Consider the following 20,394-nt stretch of genomic DNA (forward strand, 5'->3'; position numbering starts at 1 on the left):
AGAAATGATCCAACAGGCAGAGAGCAAGAATGTCACAAGTATAAAAAAAGTCCATTTATGACCTTGGAAAACTAAAATTAATATCTAAAATTAAGTTTATATTAAATAACCAAAAATTGCAAATATTTCTATAACGACTGGTATAAAAACAAGACAATGTACTGCAAGGCAAGTCATAAACATATAAGTAGCAAAAGTAAAACATTCCTTTTCACCAAAGATATAGTTTGTTGCAAAGAAAAAAAAATATTATAATTAAAACTGTTAAGAGAGAGGGTAAATAATATGGTAGTGATTAAAAGACATATGACAAAGTAATTTAAGGGACAAAGAGAGCATTAAAACTTGTCATATGCTAATGTGATAGGATAAAAGACAGCAGAATAGCAACTTTTTGTACTGCTTTTGCATCTGTTACTGTTCATAAGTTTTACTGGAATTATATTTCTTTATATTCTAAATATTTCAGGAAGCACCTTGTTTCTGCAGTTTAACTTGTCCTTTGTTTCCTTGCATATTCAGCTTCATGCTCTATTAAACATTATATTACAAATTCATAGGTTAAGTACCACAGTAAACACAATGCGCTCTTCGTCATCATGCAGGATAAATGAAGGAAAGTATATGGCAAAGTTTTTCATGTCTTGGTCTAGTAACGTTTGTTGAAACCCCCCCCCCAAAAAAAACACTAAAACTGCCCTTGGTGAAGTGTTTGTGTGTGTGTGTGTGTGTGTGTGTGTGTGTGTGTGTGTGTGTGTGTGTGTGTGTGTGTGTGTGTGTGTGTGTGTGTGTGTGTGAGTGGCAGTATTAAGCTGTATGCACCCTCTTACTTGACACAAAATTATTTGAGTTCACACAGCCTGTGGGAAAGTTATGTAGGTTTGTATCCATAGAAAAGCAGACCCTGTAACTTGAACTAGGCAAGCAATTACACCTCAGAATTAATTTTTACAACATGGTTTTCTGTAGTACTGCTACCTACCATATAATTTCATTACATCACCAATGGAATCAATAGCTGGCACTGACAATGTTTGTGTTCTTTTTTCTCATAGCTGTACAGAGCACTTCATCAAACACTACACCAGATGTGTCGAAAACAGTGGAAGGTAAGCCAGTTTTTCCAGAAAGTACGATTGTCAGTCTTCCTGTGTACCCTTTCCAGTTGCTCACCTTAAGCCATACAGGTGTGCTGTCAGCCATGTGCAGAAGACATTCATACCCTAATAGGAACCCTAACAGCTACCTGTTATAGTAATATTACTGATATCTGTAAAAGCACACACCATTCTATCTTTTAGTCTATGAATTTAATCTGCATATTGCTTTCTGCTTATTTGCTTTACAGACTGTTTTTGAAATGCCCTGTGGATTTCTAGCTTCTGGAGTTGTCCACTTTGTGTTCGTTCAATATGTATGTTTGCCTTACAGTGTTTTTACTAGTTTACAAGATCGGTCAATGGCTGCCCTCACTACATTCTATCTGCATATTCATTCCTCCCATGGGCAAGACCTAGGTCTCACCAGGCATGGTGTGTGACCTCTGGAAAATTTGTTTCCCAGATCCAGTTGCCCCATTTGTTCCCCTCTGTATTCGTATGTCACATGATACAAATCTGGAACTGTCCGAAGTTGTAGTTACACCTAATTAAATTAATTATCACATTATAGCCATTTGTAGATCCCCCTCTTTGATCCCTTCAGGGCATGCAGAAAACCTTAACCAGTTAGAAAAGTGACAATTCCAACCCAATGCTTTCATATGGGTGACATCAATTATCAGCACATAAACTAGCAAACATTTACTGCCAACAGCAAATATGCCTAAAGATTTCTGGACTTGGTAAATGCCACTACAGTTGAACAAATTGTCCCCTTGCCCACCAGAGGTGTCAATCTTCTTAATCTTATCCTCGCAATCTAATTGCACAACCCTGCTTATTACCTCCCCTTGTCAAATCTGACCAACTTGCTGTTCCCTTCTTTATGACAACCCGCTTTGTGATCCCCAATAACTCCTCTATATTCACGGATTACTCCAAAAACAATTATTTACTATTTCGTGACATTATAGATACTCACAAGTGGCATAGCACTCTTAGATAGATAGATGCATCGGGGTATCTGTACCGGTCCAGCATAAGCAGAGTAGAAGTTTGAACTAAACCGTATGGTGGATCTTGCACATCAGTAAACCCTATAATAAAAATGGGTGGGAGCACCTGACCATCACCAAAGTATGTCTCCTTCATCACTGTGAAAGGGATTTAAAACTGCTAGGTCTCTCAAACTTATATTAGGAAATGTAAGGCAAACTATAAACTTAGGATTGCAACTAATTTACAAGACAACCATAAGATCTTCTTCAGTTGTATTAGGAAGCTTAGAGATAACCTACAGTGCTGTACTGAACTGATCTCTAGTGATACCTCCTTCTCTGACCCCAAGGATATTGATAATATTCAAACAGACAAATTCTCTTCCAACTTCAGTCCACTCCCCCTTTTTTGTGTCTTGCATTCCTCCTCACCCCCCTCACTCCTGAGATCTATTTGAACCAAGTCCTTTTGGTGCTGTCCAAAATTAAAAACACTACTTTCTGGCATCCTGACAATATCCCTGGATATCTGCTGAGAAGCATAAAGTCCCATATAGCAAAACCCCTCCATCAGCTCAGCGGCCTGAATTTCTCTACTGGTTATGTCCTGGAAGTGTGGAGAATGATAGTAGTGGTACCCTTGCATGAAGGGGGGGGTCCCTGTTCTGACCATGGGAATAACAGGTCTGTTAGTCTCACTAGTATTATTTGCAAGGCTATGAAACATATTATAGTTGAACTAATAAACAATGGTATAGGTGACCTTATATCCCCGGGTACAACACAGTGTGGCTTTGTAAAAGGCAGGGTCATGCCTGCTCATCTTGGTTGAGTTCTTTGAAAGGGTTACTGAGATTGAAGATAAAGGGCGTACAGTCCACACTGTTGATCAAGACCTTGGTAAGGCCTTTGTCACCATCCCCCATGCTGGGATTATTGATAAACTCTCACAATTCATTATTAAACCATACATAGTTTACTGGATTGGTAACTGGCATTCAGAGAGTACCCATACGGTAAAGGCCAGGAGTATTTGCTATTACAGAAAAATGCCACCAGTGGTGTCCCATAGGGCTTTGCTCTGGGTCCCCTCCTCTTTGGTATAAATTTCTATGACATAAAAACTGATATTACGGGACTACAGCTAACGGTATTTGCTGAGGACTGTAAACTGGGGATGGTTATCTAATCCCATTCTGATACTTATGGTTACGGTATTGATTGTGGGCCTACCCTCAACATCAAGAAATTCGGCATGGTTTAATTTAGTGAAGCTAGCATCACTACTAAATAACCATATTACACTTAAATTTGACACCGTCATCAGGGTCTTGGGTTCACATGCTGATAACTTATTCTTCTTTGACCACCAAGTCTCTGTGGTAGTTAGAAAGTCTTTCTGTCTTGCACAACTTATCCTTTGTGATATCCCATCAAGGTTCACAGAAGTTCTAATCCCACTTTACTCCTACCTTATTAGGCCTATTATTGAATGTAATGCAGCCTTCGGCATGTACCTCTTTAAGCACTTAAATCAGCATGAGATACCTCAATGTTGCCTCACCAAAAAGATCTCAGGTGACCTTAGCTACTCTGATAGACTAACAGCCCCGTCCCTCATGTCAGTGTCATACAGCCTTCTCAAGAGTGATCTCTGCTTATCCTTTGTGTTAAGAGTGATGCAGCACTCCATGATCTCCTTCACCTAAACAAAACCAGAGGTAATGGAAACACCAGTTCTAGACACTTAAAGCTACACTGCCATATCAACAACAACAAATGGCATGACATATACCTAATCCAACATATACCCTGTTTCTGCAATAGCCTGCCCTTGCTTATCTAGCAGAGTACTTCCCTGTTAACCTTTAAAACAGGTCTGGATGACTGGATTTGTGATCCCAAGTTTTCACTGGGAATGTGTGGAAAAAGTCTACTAAATGGGGGGGGGGGGGCATTGTTAGTCTCCAACAGTATTAGGGGACATGGCAGAGCTTCTCCTTAGCATCCTTTGACTGTAGACTTAATGATAACCTATGAACCCTGACAGGTGAGAGTCAGGTGTTAAGAAGTGGGCCAGTCTGCAGATCCTGTGGAATTTCATTGTAAACTCTGGTAAAGCTCTGTCCCTGTGACTATATTATACCAGTTCTAGTAGAATACAGTTGAGTGCTACACTGCTTTTGGTGAGAGACTGTTTAATGCCATAATTTTTCCTTTAAAACATATAAAGGCTTTTAAATACTTATTCCGAGTAAAGCTGAAAATAAAATAACAGAAAAACAAACAAACAAACAAAAAATTTGGTTTCCAGAACAAGTTGCTTGAGAAAGCCCAACCCATAGCTTTTTTTCTGATTATAAGATCCAGAAAGCCTACTTTTTCTTGACTGTAATTGGTGGTATACTTTATAAAATCTGTTGTATTTTATATACAGATGTTCATGCTTCACTGTTGCAATCCTGACTTATGGGATTTCCTACTTTGGAAGCCCTTGGTTGGCCGGACTACCAGAGCAAAAAACTCCCTCCTCCCTGAGTTGGCGGACATCCTACCCTGATGCCAGGATGATTGGGTATAAAGGGAGCCAGCGAACACCATATCAGTCTTTCTTGCTGTCAGAGCCCGAAGCAGTTGTAAGTGCGTTGGTCGGTCTGCACCAGAGTGAGAAATTCTTCTAAAGCTAAGTACCCCATTGGGGAGCTTTTTTCCTTACTTGTGACCCATGTCAGATAAAGTTAACAACTGTCTCCATTGTAGTAAACAAATCCCACATAGAGACTTTCATACCTTGTGTATCGCTTGCTTAGGCCCAAGCCACGATGTTCCAAACTGCTGTCTGTGCATCCTTTTCAGTACTAGGACTATAAGGCGTAGGGCCGAAATCTTGTCTAAACACCTTAGTCAGCAATCTGCTTCTGATCGTGCGATGACATCCATCGGCCGTCCAGAGGTTGAGGTCCCTAAGTGAAAGAAGGAAAAAAGACCCAAACTTAGGGCCTCTGGCAACAACCTTTCTCCATCAGCCAGTTCTCCAAGGTTCATTATCGCAGAGGAAGGAGAAGCACCTCTGCAGCCCCCTTCTGCAGGTGAGGTGGTGGCGTAGGCCTCTGTTGAGACCCTTTCTGGGTATGACATGCTGTCGGGTCCCTGAATTTCAACACAGGCCTTGGTGTTTGGTTCGTTGGTCAGGTCCAGAGTCACCAAGCAGACCTTGGCTTCCGGTGAACAATTCTCAACCGACTATGTCCCTTCTGGGCATCCTCCAACAATGGGCATTTCTCTCAAGGAGACTGGCATCAGAGTAGTGGATGCGCATAGGCACAAGGCAAAAACAACACCTAAGAAGAACTCGACCTCAAGTACTGTGCCTAGGCCTGCCAGCTCCCGCCCTACATGTTATCAGCAGGATTTAGTCAGGTTGGCCAAGGACCTTATTTCTTTGGACAGAGGCAGGCACCCCCCCCCCAAAACTTCATCAGGAAAAAGGAAGAGAGACCCTTCACCTGAGACCTTTTCAGAACCCCTGATGAACCCTTCCTTACCTCATTTGAGGATTCTGATTCAGAAGAGGTGTTACCTTCTGGTTCAGCCCCTGAAGACATTACCTTTTGGGAGACACTACATGCCATCAGAGATATTTTCCAATGGTAGGCACAGGAATTACCCCCAAGCTTAAAAGAGGGTCAGGGAGTTCATTCATCTCCCACAGTGCACACCATTGGCTATCCTTCCAGTTTTGGAAATGGTAGAAGATGTCTTCATGGAATCTTCTCTCAACCTGGACTCTCTTCCCCCAGCCCCTCATAAACCAGACAGGTTTTACAGGGTTCTGGGGTCACGTAAATCCCTTTTAAAAACCCTCTGCTGACCCAGAGGTTGTCAACCCTGGCCCCAAAGGAGTTAGGGCTAGTACTTCTAGAACTAGGCTAGGACCATTAGAGAAGGGACAGCTGTTATCAAGAAAATGACAAAGAAAGCAGAGCCCTTAACAGATTTGAGAAGAAGGTTTACACTTCCTCTACTCTGGCCATGAGGGCCCTCAATTGCCAATTCCATATGATAAAATACCAGCAGAGTATTTTGGAAAAAATGAAGCAAATGATTTCCTCCCTGGAGGACAAGAATGCCTTCAAGGAATTGCTGGATCTCTGCCATTCCAGATGTTATTTGTAGTTCACTGTTGCAGTCCTCACATATGGATTATCCGGCTCCCAGTAGCCCTCAGTCGGCCCGAATACCAGAGTCCTTGATATATGATGTTGGCTGCCGCCGTTTGTAAAACTGATGTCAGTACGTCTGGTATAAATGGTGGCAGCAGACACCATTTCCTCAGTCTTTCTTGCCGCGGAGCCCAAAGCAGATGCAATTCGCACTAGTGCCGGTCGGTCGTTTACCTTCGTTTCGCTTTCCGACTACCAAGTTGAAGACACCTTCAGATAAGTACCCCGTTGCGGATCCTCTTTTCTTGCTTTAACAAATGTCAGATAAAGTTAATAACCGTCTTGCCTGTGGAAAACAGATTCCGCACTGTGACTTTCATTCCTATTGTATAACTTGTTTGGGCCTTGAGCACGACGTCCCTAACTGCGATCTCTGTGCTTCCTTTAACCCGCGTACCATACGCCGTAGTGCTAAGATTTTGTATAAGCATTTCGGAGTCTGGCCTAAGTTCGTTGGCATGGCATCTTCTGGTCTCCCAACTTCAGATATACCTAGGAAACGCAAAGACAAGGACCGCGTCAGGCCTAGGGTTAAATCTTCTGACGACGCATGCTGAAATTGGTCGTCAGCACAGCGGTAATCAGTGAGGTGCTTTCGCAGCCCCTGCAGTCAGCAGATTTTCAACCGCAGGCCTCTGCCGAGACTTTTACGGAGTCCTCCATGCTGCAGGCTGCTTTTTCATCTTCAGACCCTCTGCCCGTCGCCCCCTCAGATGAGTCTGGAGCTGCTTTGCAGACACCAGCTTCTGACGCCTCTTCCTTTCGACATGAGACCAGATCCAGATCGACTACCTTAGTTCAGACATTTGCAGTTGCTAGGCCTCCCGAGCCCCTCCAGATTGCTAGTAAACCTTCCAGCCGCAAACCTTACTCACAAGCAGGCGTCACCCTCCTCTTCTGTACCTCAGTCCCAGTTGGTAAAGATGGCTGGTGATCTTTCCCTGATTAGGGGCTCTCACCCCCCTCCCCCTTCAAAAAGGGCTAGGGAATTATCTCCAGATGTTTTGTCTGTCTCAGATTCTGAAATTTCCAGTATGTCTGCTGGTGAAGAAGGAAATTCTCAACTTTTTTTCTGGCTTTGAGGATTCTGTGCTGAGGACTCTATCCCTTCTGCCTCCCCTCCAGAAGATTTTTCCTATGGGGATACTTTGAATACTCTTAGGGAGCATTTTAAATGGGAATGTCAGGATTTTCCACAGTCTAAGAAAAGAATCAGGGAATTTTTAGATTTGCCACAGCATAAGCCTTTGGCTATACCTCCAGTTTTGGAAGTTGTGGATGATGTCTTCTTGAAAAATCCTTTAACTCCTAATTCTGTTTCTCCTGCCCCCGAAAACCAGATAGGTATTACATGGTTCCTGATTCTCATCAATTCTTTTTTAAAAACCCTACTGCTGATCCAGAAATTATTTCTCAAGGCCCCAAGGGTGTTAAGGCTACTATTGCAAAAAACCCTGTGCCTTCTGATAAGGAATCTAGGGCCTTGGACAGGTGGGGTAAAAAAGTCTATACCTCTGCAACTCTTGCCATTAGATCTGTGAATTGTCTTTTTCACATGCTTAAGTATCAGCAGTATGTGAGAAAGACAGATGACTCCGTGATGGAGAACAAAGATTTACAAGACTTACTGAATTCTGCCACTTTAATTAATAAGCATTCACTTCATTGTGGTTTTGACACTTTGGAAGCTTCTGCAGAGCAGCAGCCACTGGTTCTGTAATTAGAAGGCATGCTTGGCTTAGGGAGCAGCCTCTTTCTGAACCAGTTAAATCTAAATTGCTGGATGTTCCTTTGCACAAGGACAATCTTTTTGGTAATAAGGCTGAGGAGGTACTGAAGAAGTTGGAGGATAAGGTAAAATCTATTCAAGCTGTAAAAGATTTCCTTCAGGTTCAGCCTCCTCAGTTCAGTAGACATTATCCTTCCAAGAATTGGTCTTTCCCTGATCCCGGCAAGCAGGGTCGCTCTAGGCCTAGGGGTTTCAGGTCTTCCAGAGGGCAGGCTTCTGCCCCTCAAAGGGCTAAACAATTTCATTCTTCTTCTGCTAAATCGGGGAGTTCTAAGCCAGCTTCCCAAAGCAAACATTCTCAATTACTCCGGCCTTCTTGTGCCTACCTCTGCGGACCCTGGGTTTCCTTTGGGGGGAAGGTTATCCAGGTTCGCAGCGGTATGGTCTACCATCACAGATGACAAATGGGTGCTCAATATAGTAAACCCAAGGTTACAAGTTTTACTTCCACACCTTCCCTCTTTCACAAGGATACCCAGACATACTCAGAAATGACAGGGAAGAGGTAGAAACTCAAATTTCTTCACTACTGACTATGAGGGCTATAAAGCCAGTTCCCGCAAATCAGGCAGACCTAGGCTTTTATTCAAGGCTTTTACTGGTACCCAAGAAAGGGGGCACCTGGCACCCTATTCTGGATCTGTCCATTCTAAACACTTTTCTGGTGATTCCCAAATTCAAGATGCTCACCCTTCAACAATTACTACCAGTGCTGGACAAGGATTCATGGCTGGTAACTTTGGATCTCAAGGAGGCTTATCTGCACATCCCAATAAGGGAATGTTGCAGGCAGTTCCTTCGCTTCAGGGCTGGGGAGCAACACTTTCAATTCTCTGCACTGCCCTTTGGCTTATTTACTGCTTCCAGAGTTTTTACGTGCCTGGCTCCAGCCATTGCTTTCTGCAGGCAGAGAAACATTCAGATATATCCTTACCTGGACGACTGTCTCATTCAAGAAATTCCCCCGAACAAGTAGAAAAGGATTTGGATTTCCTGAAGAATATTCTCACCTCTTTGGGTTACACTCTCAATGAAAAGAAGTCAAGGTTGGTTCCTACAAGGGAGATTGTTTTCCTGGGAGCAAGTCTGAATACAGCCACCCAGATGGTATTCCTCCCTCAACAGAAGCAAGATCTTTTGCATACTTCATGAACTTGGCAAGCATGACCCAGCTCTCTGCAAGGCAATTCCTGCAAGCACTGGGGTTCATGGTTTCATGTATTCTGATGATCCCATATGCAAGGCTGCATATGAGAAAACTTCAATGGCACCTCAGGAATCTTTGGTGTCAGCACACACAGGACCTGGACTTGATTATTCCCCTGGTTCCCTGTCAAAAATTGGAGTTCCTCTGGTGGGTGACAGCCTGTTCACAGAACAAGGGTCTGCCTTTCCGCCCACCGTCTTCCAGCCAGACCCTCACCACAGATGCCTCAGATGTTGTATGGTGGGCTCATCTGGAGGGCAGGGGCATAAAGGGGACTTGGAGCACCCCCAGATTCATCTGCACATAAACTTAAAAGAATTGATGGCAGTGCATTAGGCTTTTCTGTCTTTCAAGGACTTACTCTACCCTTGGACTCTGCTGATCAGGACAGACAATACCATAGTCATGTGGTACATCAACAAGCAAGGGGGGACTCACTCTTACCCCTTGTGCAGACAAAGCATGAGGCTATGGTCCATAGCAGCATCCATGGGCTTGCATCTAATAGCCCAGTATCTTCCAGGGAGGCTAAACCCCTTGGTGGATAATTTGAGCGGACATGTTCTGGATCCTCATGAGTAACAACAGAACAGGGACATTTTCCATCACATCACTCATCATTGGGGCACGACACAAGTGGATCTTTTCTCCTCTCACACCAATCATCTCCTTCCAGCCTTTCACAACAAAGCTTGGAGGGTGGATGCGTTGTCCTTCCCATGGACGCATCTCTCTGTTTATGCATTCCCTCCTCTCCCTCTTCTTCCCAGGGTGCTGTTAAAGATAAGGGACGAAAAACCACAAGCTATTCTGATAGCACCAGATTGGCCCAGGCAGCATTGGTATCCCCTCCTTCGCAGCCTTTCCCAGGCTCAGCCTTGGCATCTTTCCCTGGTACCAGATCTGTTGGTTCAGGGAGGGGGAAAAGTTTCTTCATCCTCATCTTCAAACACTGCATTTGACTTCCTGGCTAATACTCTAAATCTTTCCCAACAGGTGGTTGAAGTTCTTCATGAGGCCAGGAGGCCTAACACAAGAAAATCCTATGCAGATAAATGGAAGAGGTTTTGCTCGTGGATGCTAGCTAAAGGAGAAGACTCTTCTCATCCTTCTCTTTAACTCATTCTGTACCTAGCAGGATTAACTCATTAACCCCGAGTACCTTCTCTTGGCGCCTCTGTGCTTAACACTGAGTGTGCCATGAGAAGATAATAATTTGAAGCTGTTACCCCCGAGTGCCTTCCACAAGCATGAGAAACTATCATCCAGATTTGTAGCTGAGGATTTGTCCCTGGTATAAAAATCACTTAGCGCGTTTTTTGCGCTTGTATACAGCTCAGCAAAGCTCCTCGTGGTGCCCTGCAGAGTCCTACAAGTGGCCGACAGACAAAGAGAGACTTTGGAAGTCTTTAAGTATTGATTCTTTCTTGTTGTATCCCTGAAACGCTAATTCCGCCAAAACACGGTTATTCACTGCTTCTGTGGAACCCTACTGATATCTGCATTGCTTACTGTACTTAAAATTCATTGTTGCACTTTAAAAAGTTACTGTTTGTCGTTTTTGCTTGTATATGTGTAACATAGCTGTAGGCTACACACTCAAGTGCGCTGTCCTCCTCTGTGTATTAAGAGTTATTTAAGTTGCTGCATTTCTGTTATCTGTGAAAAAAGAAAAAAATACAAAAAAAATCTCCCTGCTTTCCTGCCTTTCTGTACTAGTCTAGTCCGGTTTTCAGGCTTTGCTGAATCCAGGACTGTGGTTAAGGTTTCTGTGTTGCCCATATCATACTTGAATAGTTAGGTGGCTTCCTTGTTCACTGTGAGAGAGGGAACTCTGAGCAGCCTATCTGTCCCTGTATGAGTGGTCCCAACCCAGCAACTTGTAGCTCATTGGCCATATTGGGCTAATTTCTATCCTTTTGTTCTCCCTGGTATAAAAATCGCTTAGCGCGGCTTTGTGGGATTTTGCACATCGGGCAGCGCTGGTTAATCAGGTTTAAATTATTCCCGGCTCCACAAAGTCTACTCTTCACTTTTTCCCTTGGAACTGCTCTAACTCTCAAATTAAACACTCTATTCTAAATCTAAAACCCTGCACTTGCTCATATAAGCAATTTCTATAAGTTAAGCACTAATAATCTAAATAAGCACTACATCCTCATTTGAGTACTTTATCCCCTATTGGTCCTTTCTGATTCAGTTGCAAAGGAGTTCCCTATACTATTCTAGCATGTCCAAAGGTCAGTTACTGGTTTCCTCTCCAGTCCAGCTGGTGAATCAGGGAATCTTGAGGCAATGTCACAACTGCCTCATGTACACAGACAACCCTCTCCTCCTCCCAACAAGTACAAATATATGTGAGAGATGCAACCATATAGCCAAACTGGAGGCGGAGCTCTCTCGACTCAGTACTAGCGTAACCAGTCAGGAGGGGAAGGTAATCACACACACCACAAATCCAGTCTCACATAGTCCTACCACAACTGCAGACCAAACACATAAACACACAAAACATACTCAGAGGCTCTAAATAAAAATCTGCCAAAACAGCAGAGACCTCCAAAGCAGACACCCAAGCGACCGCTACCCCAAAACAAAACACAGGTAACACATAGCTCAAAACGTCAGTGTGCCAAACAGCCACAGCCCTTAAGGCTCAACAACATACCTGATGCACTTGTAATAGGTGACTCTATAGTCAGACACACTGACGTCCCGCTCACCAGGCTGAACAAAGAAAAGGTCACAGTGAGCTGCCTGTCGGGCGCTAGAATCCGCCACATAACACAAGCACTCAGGTCACTCCAAAGCAAGTACAAATATGACTCAGTCATTGTCCATGCTGGTGTGAATGACCTGAGACGTACCTCCCTGGACTACATGAAAAGAGACATAGAGGAGCTCTCTGATCATGTAGCCCAGGCCGGTATGACCCTGACCTTGAGCAGCATCTTACCCTCACCAAGAATGATGCCTCAGTATAAAGACAAAATGATAATTTTCAACAATTGGCTTAAGTATTGGTGTCATTCAAAGGGGATCCAGTATCTGTCTGCCTGGGATGACATGCTCGACAAGCCACGTTGCTTTGCAAGGGACGGCTTGCACCTGCCTCCCCTGGGCTTTCGGATATTGGCAAAGGCTCTTGCTACCCCCATAGTGCCTTTTTTAGGCAAGGCTCAAAAGACAAACCCACCTCCTTAGACAACACAAGTAGAAAGAAACTAAGGGTAATGCTGCTCAACTCCAGAAGTCTAAACCTCAAGATGCACGCTCTCGAAGCCCTCCTCAGTATGGAGAACATCGATGTCTGTACAGTGACAGAAACCTGGTTCAAGGCTCCTGAGAGCACCCCAGCACTACCAGGTTATACCTCATATCATGCTTTTCGGCCCCAAAACTCAGACCGAACCACAAAAGGAGGGAGAGTATCCATATTCATCAAGGACACCCACACCTCCAGGTTAGTGGCATTGCACAAAGTATCGCAGACCATCCATGTAAAACTAACAGTGGGCAAAACTGCCTTTCAGTTTGTAGCATGCTACAGACCACCCTCTCAAACTCAGGAACCCCACTCGGCCTTCCTGAAGACATTGGAGATTATGAAGGTCTCTCCAAACACCATCATATTGGGGGACTTCAACTATCCAAACATAGACTGTGAGCATTACTCAAGCCCCAACACCCTAGCCCAGAGGTTCCTAGAATTCATAAACTCAAATGCTATGGAACAATTGGTCACCACTCCCACAAGAGGGGAAAACATACTAGATCTGATCATCACCAACATGGGAACACAATGTTCCATACCAGAAGTATACCCCTCATTGGTAAGATCGGACCATAAATTAATCTCACTAGAAATCCACATCCCGCCCCTACCCCCAACACAAAAGACCACAGTGAAGAACTTCTCAAAAGCTAACTTCACACTTGTTAAAAAACTAAGTGGAATCCTTCAAGGCCCCCAGGCCAGTGGAAACCATGGCCCTATCTGCTGAATCCTTTATAAACGCATTCTATGGACACCTTCAGGAATGCATGCATCATGCAATCCCAAATAAAACCAAGACCCATTCCCCCAAAGGCAGGCGTCCTGTCTGGTGGACCCCAGCCATAAATAAGCTATACAACAGAAGGAGGAAGCTACTACATGATAGAGCAAAATCCCTAAAAGGGAAGGCATCTCTGATCAGTACTAGCAAAAAACTACGATCACTCATAAAAACATCCAAGGCCACTTTTGAGAGAAAAATTGCACAAGCAACAAAAGATAATCATAAGGCTTTCTTTAGTTATGTTAGAAACCTGGATGGCAACTCCCAGATATGCTCAGAGTTAGTCCATAATAGCAAAAAATACACTGAACCCTCAGACACTGCCTACATCCTGGCAGACAGGTTCAGTGCAAACTCCCCCCCGTCCCCAAAAGGACAAATATCTATCCCAGCACAGTGTTGCCTCCCTGACATCTCAGATGCCCAGGTGAGAGCCGCCCTCTCCAAAGCAAAAAACACAGCATCAATGGGACCGGACGGTGTCCCGGGCTGCGTGCTACATGAACTCCAAGAAGAGCTATACCCTCACATAAAGCTGCTATTCCATCTTAGCCTTATTACAGGATATGTACCCAAAGAATGGCATACAGCAACAGTAGTCCCACTCCACAAAGGAGGCGCCTCTACGGACCCTGGAAACTACTGCCCCATAAGCCTGACTAGCCTGGTCTGCAAAGCTATGGAGAGGATCATTATGGAGCTCATAAACAAAGACATTGGGGACCTACAGATACTGGATCCTACCCAATTCGGCTTTGTCAAGGGCAGATCCTGCCTCCTGAACCTGGTAGATTTCTTTGAAACAGTCACCAGGGCCATTGATGAGGGTAAGGTGGTCCACACAGCCTACCTAGACCTCGCAAAAGCCTTTGACACAATACCCCACTCGGGCATCGTAGACAAACTCTCCAGCCTAAATATAAACCCCTATGTCATAAGATAGGTTGCAAACTGGCTCAAGGACAGAACCCACATGGTCAGAAATGCTGGAGCCATGTCAGACTCTAAACCAGTAACAAGTGGCGTCCCACAGGGCTCAGTCCTGGGACCTCTCTTATTCGGAATATATTTTTCTGAGGTACAGGCTAACACGGGAGGACTGTGGCTGACCAAGTTCGCAGATGACTGCAAACTGGGCGCCATAATTGACTCTCCAGCTGACACAAGCATCCTCCAAAAGGGTCTCATAGAGACGGATAACTGGTGCCAGAGCCATGGCCTTAAACTAAATGCCAAAAAGTGTATAGTTATACCCTTTGGCAAAAACAAAGTGCCCACAAATTACCACATAGGAGGTAAAGGAGGTAATCCATTAAGTACAGAAGAAGTAATTAGGGACCTGGGGACCCAAGTTGATAGTAACCTCTCCTTTGACAACCACATTGCCAAAGTGGTTAGGAAGACCTTCTATATAGCCCACCTTATCATGAAAGGATTCACATCTAGATCAAAGGAGGTCATTGTGCCCCTTTACTCATCCCTCATCAGGCCCATAATTGAGTACAATGCCCCATTTGGGATGTACCTTACCCGACACCTACAGCAACTAGAAAGACCCCAAAAGTACCTCACTAAGAGGATCAAGGGACTCAAACAGATACCATATGCTGCTCGGCTAAAGAAACTCCAGCTCTACTCAGTTGTATACCGCCTACTCAATGACGATCTATGCCTGACGGTACAAAGCCATGTCCAACCCTGAATTAATGAACATGCTCCATCTCAGAAAATCCAAATTCCTTATAGCTACTCGATCGAGTGACTTGAACCTCAGCACAGAAATAAATAGGACATGCAGGAGGGACAGATTCATAACCCAGAGGCTCCCTTCATTCTGGAATAGAATCCCAGTCCATGTTAGGCAGAGCCCCTCACTGACTCTCTTCAAGAAAAATCTTGACGAGTGGATGGGAGATGGCAGGTTTTACCCCGGGGATCACTTCTGTGTCACTACTAGACAGAGGCACAGTAAACACAACCTTAAAAAGGGCACAGTAAACTCATTCCAAGGGGTGGCGAAAGCCAAACACACTCTGGCTAGGCTTGTAAATGCCCTAGGGCAGATAGCCTAGTATGAACCTATGAACCTATTTCTTCCCACACTATTTACTTCCCCGGACCCCTGTCTAGCAGGGCGACTGACGTGATCTCTGGGGTGAATTTCCTTTCTCCAATCCAATCATCAAGGTTCCTTTTGAAGAGGGCCAAAGAGGCATTCTGCTTGACATGTATGGGCAGTCTATTCCAGAGTCTGGGGAGTCTCTGGGTCAGGAACCTATCCCTCCAGCATGATGTTCATCGTGTTTCACTGTTGCAGTAATTACTCTTGGGTTATCCTGCTGGCAGGCTACCCACAGTCGGCCTGAATTCCAAAGTCTTGGTCCGGCGTCGGTTGCTGTCGCCTCTTCCCTGATGTCAGTGCGCCAGGGGTATAAAAGATGCAGCCAACACCATTTTCTTCAGTCTTTCTTGCCGCTCGGTGCCCGAAGCAGAAGCAGTTTGCAAGTGCCAGTCAGCCGACTCCTGAGATTTTCGTGTTCGAATTTCAGATCCGAAGTCTTCATTTAAAGCTAAGTACCCCGTTGGGGAAACTTTTTTCTTGGACGAGACCGATGTCAGAAAAAGTTAATAATTGTATTTCTACTGGGAAGCAAATACCTCATAAGGACTTCCATTCTTATTGTATTCCTTGCCTAGGCCCTGATCACGACATTGCTAATTGCAGGTTTTGTGTTAGATTTAACCAACGCACTATTAAGCGTCGGTATGATTTTGCATTTCATTACTTTGGCCGAAGATTTAATTACACAATGTCATCGGATAGCCATCTGACTACCGCAATTCACAAGAAACGCAAGGATAAGGAAAAGGACAGACATCTGAGGTACAAAACTGACGACGAAGCTTCTTCTAAGCCAGTCGCTGGTTCACTGGTTCTCAGTGAGACGCTTTTGCAGCCCCTGACGCCCGCTACCTCAGAGCCGCAGGCCGCTTCCGACTCCCACGTGGAGCAGACTAGGCTGCTGGAAACTCAAGGTATTGGACACTTGGAAAATATTCCCTCAGATGGGTCCGGAGCTGCTGAGCAGGCATCAGCTTCTGAGGGTGTTTTCAGGCCTACACAGTTATATATAAAACCGACTATATCTTCAAAGGCAAAGACTAAAGCACCACTAAAGACAAAGAAACAAGTGCAGCAAGCCCCTGGACAGGCCTCCATGCCTAAAAAACAGATGCTCAAAATGGCCGAAGACCTAATTACTTTGATCAGGGGTTCCCATCCCCCTCCTGATATGAGGCCTTGGCAAGAGACAGAATATGAATCTTCAGATCAGGTTTCCATTTCCTCTGACTCCTCTTCTGAACAGGAATACTCTCTTCCTCCCTATGAGGATTCTGATGCTGAAGAATCTATCCCTTCAGCCTCTCCTCCTGAGGATTATTCTTTTGGGGAAACCCTGCATACCATGAAGGGAGCACTTCCGCTGGGAGAGCCAGGACTACTCAGAATCTAAGAAAAGGCTCAGAGATTTTCTGTTACTACCTCAGCACAGGCCTCTTGCTATCCCCCGTTTTAGACATTGTAGATGTATTTTCAGAGTCCGGCCTGTCTCCTGACTCTTTACCCCCTCCACCTGTTAAACCAGACAGATACTACAGGGTTCCAGATTCACATAGTTTCTGGGTCAAACCATGCTGCTGACCCAGAAACTATTTCTCAGGGTCCCAAAGGGGTCAAGGCTTCCACTGCAAAAAACCCTATCCCCTCTTATAGGGATTCAAGGGCACTGGACAGATGGGGGAAAAAGGTTTACACTTCTGCTACCTTGGCTGTGAGGGCTTTAAATTGTCAATTTCATATGTTTAAATATCAGCAATACTTAATGTCACTGCTTAAACAGAAAATGTTAACAAATTCTGAATGTGCAGAAAACAAGGAAATGCAGGATTTATTGCATGCAACTGAACAAGTGGGAAAGCATACTTTGCAATGTGATTTTGATTCTCTGGAGGCCTCTTGCAGGGCCGCTGTTACGGGTTCTGTCATTAGGAGGCATGCTTGGTTAAAGGAACTGAATCTGCCTGATCATGTTAAAGCAAAATTATTAGATGCTCCATTACAGCATGATACCTTGTTTGGTGTTAAAGCAGAAGAGGTGTTGAAGAAAATGTAGGAGAAAGCGAAATCTATGCAGACAGTTAAGTATTTCTTACAAGTGCAGCCACCCAGATTTAGCAGGAACTGGCCTACAAAGAATTGGTCTTTTCCAGTGTCAGACAGACCACAAAGAGGCAGATACAGATGCCCCAGAGGCAGATCCCAGCCCCAAGGCTCATACAGGCCTAAACAATGGGGTGCTTCTATCTCCAAAAACGGAGAAGACAAATCACAGCCATACAGGAAACAGTCCCAATCACTTTCCTCTGCCAGCACCAAGCACTTATCTTTTGGCAGCCCCCTTAGGGGGAAAACTAGCACTTTTTTCACAAAATTGGCACATGATCACCCAGGACAAATGGGTCTTGAATATAGTGTCTCAGGGCTACAGGTTCCACTTTCACACCCTGTCAAGGGCAAAAGGTATGCCAGACCTGCCACACAGTCAATGGGCAGAGGCACAAAAACAAGTTTCATCCCTCATGGACATGAGGGTTATTCAGCGAGTACCACAGCAAGAGCAGGGACAAGGATTTTACTCGAGACTTTTCTTGGTACCCAGAAAGGACAAAGCCTGGAGACCAATACTGGACCTGTTTTTGTCTATTCTAAACACATTTCTGGACGTTCCAAAATTCAAAATGTTGACTCTGCAGCAGCTTCTGCCCATGCTGGGCAAGAAGGCTTGGCTTGTAACTTTGGACCTAAAAGAGGCATACCTGCATGTCCCAATCAGACAATCTTGCAGAAGATACCTCAGATTCATAGCTGGCTCAATGCACTACCAATTCTCTGCACTGCCCTTTGGCTTATCTACTGCGCCCAGGGTCTTCACAAAATGCCTGGCACCAGTAATTGCATTTTGCAGACAAAGAGAAATTCAAATATATCCTTATTTGGACGACTGCCTTATTCATGCAGAGAACAAGGGCATTCTACTAAAGCATCTGGCGTTTGTAAAAAGACTACTAATTTGCCTAGGGTACACAGTAAATGAAAAGAAATGAAAACTAGTACCCTCCTCAAGAGATAATATTCCTGGGTGCAAGCTTAAATACAACTGCCCAGATGGCTTATCTCATGCCAGACAAGCAAAGGCAACTGACTTCTTACTTCAAAATGTTGGCAAAAAGACCCAGTTATCTGCAAGAAAAATTCTGCAGGCTTTGGGCTTCATGGCATCCTGCATTCTGCTAATTCCATATGCCAGACTACATATGAGAAAATTACAATGGTATCTAAAAAGTGTTTGGACTCAACATTGCCACAGCCTGGAAACATTAATTACCCTCATTCCCTGCCTGCAACAGGAGTTTCGATGGTGGGCACAGGCCTGTCACCACAACAAGGTACAGCCATTCACTTTACCCACAGCCAGGCAGACACTAACAACGGATGCATCAGATTATGCCTGGGGGGGCCCACATTCCTACCCCCTCTGCAGGCAAGCCATGAATTTGTGGAACACAGCATTGACTTATCAAGTTCACCTGCAAGCACAATTCCTGCCAGGAAAAGATAAATACTCTGGCAGATGAACTAACAACGGATGCATCAGATTATGCCTGGGGGGCCCATATTCCTACCCCCCTCTGCAGGCAAGCCATGACTTTGTGGAACACAGCATTGACTTATCAAGTTCACCTGCAAGCACAATTCCTGCCAGGAAAAGATAAATACTCTGGCAGATGAACTAAGCAGAAACCTCATGGATCCCCACGAGTGGAAACTGGATCCACAAGTCTTCAGCATGATAACAAGGAACTGGGGATGCCCAGACATAGATCTATTTGCCTCCCCTCACAACTGCCAACTACAGAGATTCTGCACAAGGACTTATCACAAGCAAGCATGGAAAGTGGATGCTTTATCCTTCAGCTGGAAAAACCTAACAGTATATGCCTTTCCTCCTCTGCCTATCTTCCCCAAGGTACTCCTCAAGGTCAGACAGGAGAAGCCAAACATGATACTGATTGCCCCAGACTGGCCACGCCAGCACTGGTACCCAATCCTAAAGAACTTGTCTCAAGGTTCAGCCTGGACATTGCCTCAAATTCCTCACTTACTGACCCAACAAAACAATCAGATCCTGCACAGCCAACTCAGGACTTTAAATCTGGCGGATAATGTAGCCATTCAGAACACTCGTCTCTCCAAAGCTGTGATTGATGTTATTTTGGAGGCCAGGAGGCCCAGTACCAGAAAATCTTATGCAGAAAAATGGAAGAGATTCTGTGCCTGGAACCAGGCACAAGGAATTGACACGTTTGTACCAAATATTCCTCAGATTTTACAATACTTAACTGAGATGCTGGACAAAGGCCTGTCCTTTTCATCAATTAAGATCCATGCCTGTGCCATTTCAGCCCATAACAATACGGAACCACCTATCTTTTCTCATCCTTTAATAAGGCAGTACCTCAGAGATGCCAAAAACATAAGACCTCCAAGGAGAGCACCAATACCTGCATGGGACCTCAATTATGTCTTGGAAAAACTCACACTGCCTCCTTTTGAGCCAGCCTCAACAGCTGATATAAAATTCTTATCCTGGAATACAGCTCTGCTGCTAGCAAGAACCTCTGCAAGATGAGTCTTGGAATTACAGGCACTCATGGCTGTGGAACCTTTTTATCATTTTCCATCCAGACAGAGTTTCTCTGAGGGCAAACCCGACACTTATGCCTAAGGTGGTGTCCAGTGTGGCACTTAACCAAACCATTCACTTGCCTACCTTTTATCCAAACCCACAGAACAAGGGTGAGAGACTTCTGCATTCTTTGGACATACACAGACAGCTATGCTTCTACTTGGACAGAACTAAAGCTTTCAGAAAGACTGAGCAACTTTTAGTGGC

The 20,394-nt window shown here is 44.6% G+C and overlaps 1 protein-coding gene across 1 annotated transcript in view; it reads left to right on the forward strand.

Moving 5' to 3' along the window:
* NAIF1 (nuclear apoptosis inducing factor 1) overlaps positions 1-20,394 on the forward strand; it is a 391,556-nt gene that overhangs the window by 136,814 nt on the left and 234,348 nt on the right. Inside the window, exon 3 of the mRNA XM_044058689.1 lies at positions 1,056-1,109. Coding sequence (XP_043914624.1) covers positions 1,056-1,109 — 54 coding nt within the window. The remainder of the gene's footprint in view (positions 1-1,055; positions 1,110-20,394) is intronic.

Source organism: Protopterus annectens, chromosome 16.part0 (assembly GCF_019279795.1).
Source record: "Protopterus annectens isolate FY-2018-M chromosome 16.part0, PAN1.0, whole genome shotgun sequence".
NCBI classification, from domain to species: domain Eukaryota; kingdom Metazoa; phylum Chordata; order Ceratodontiformes; family Protopteridae; genus Protopterus; species Protopterus annectens.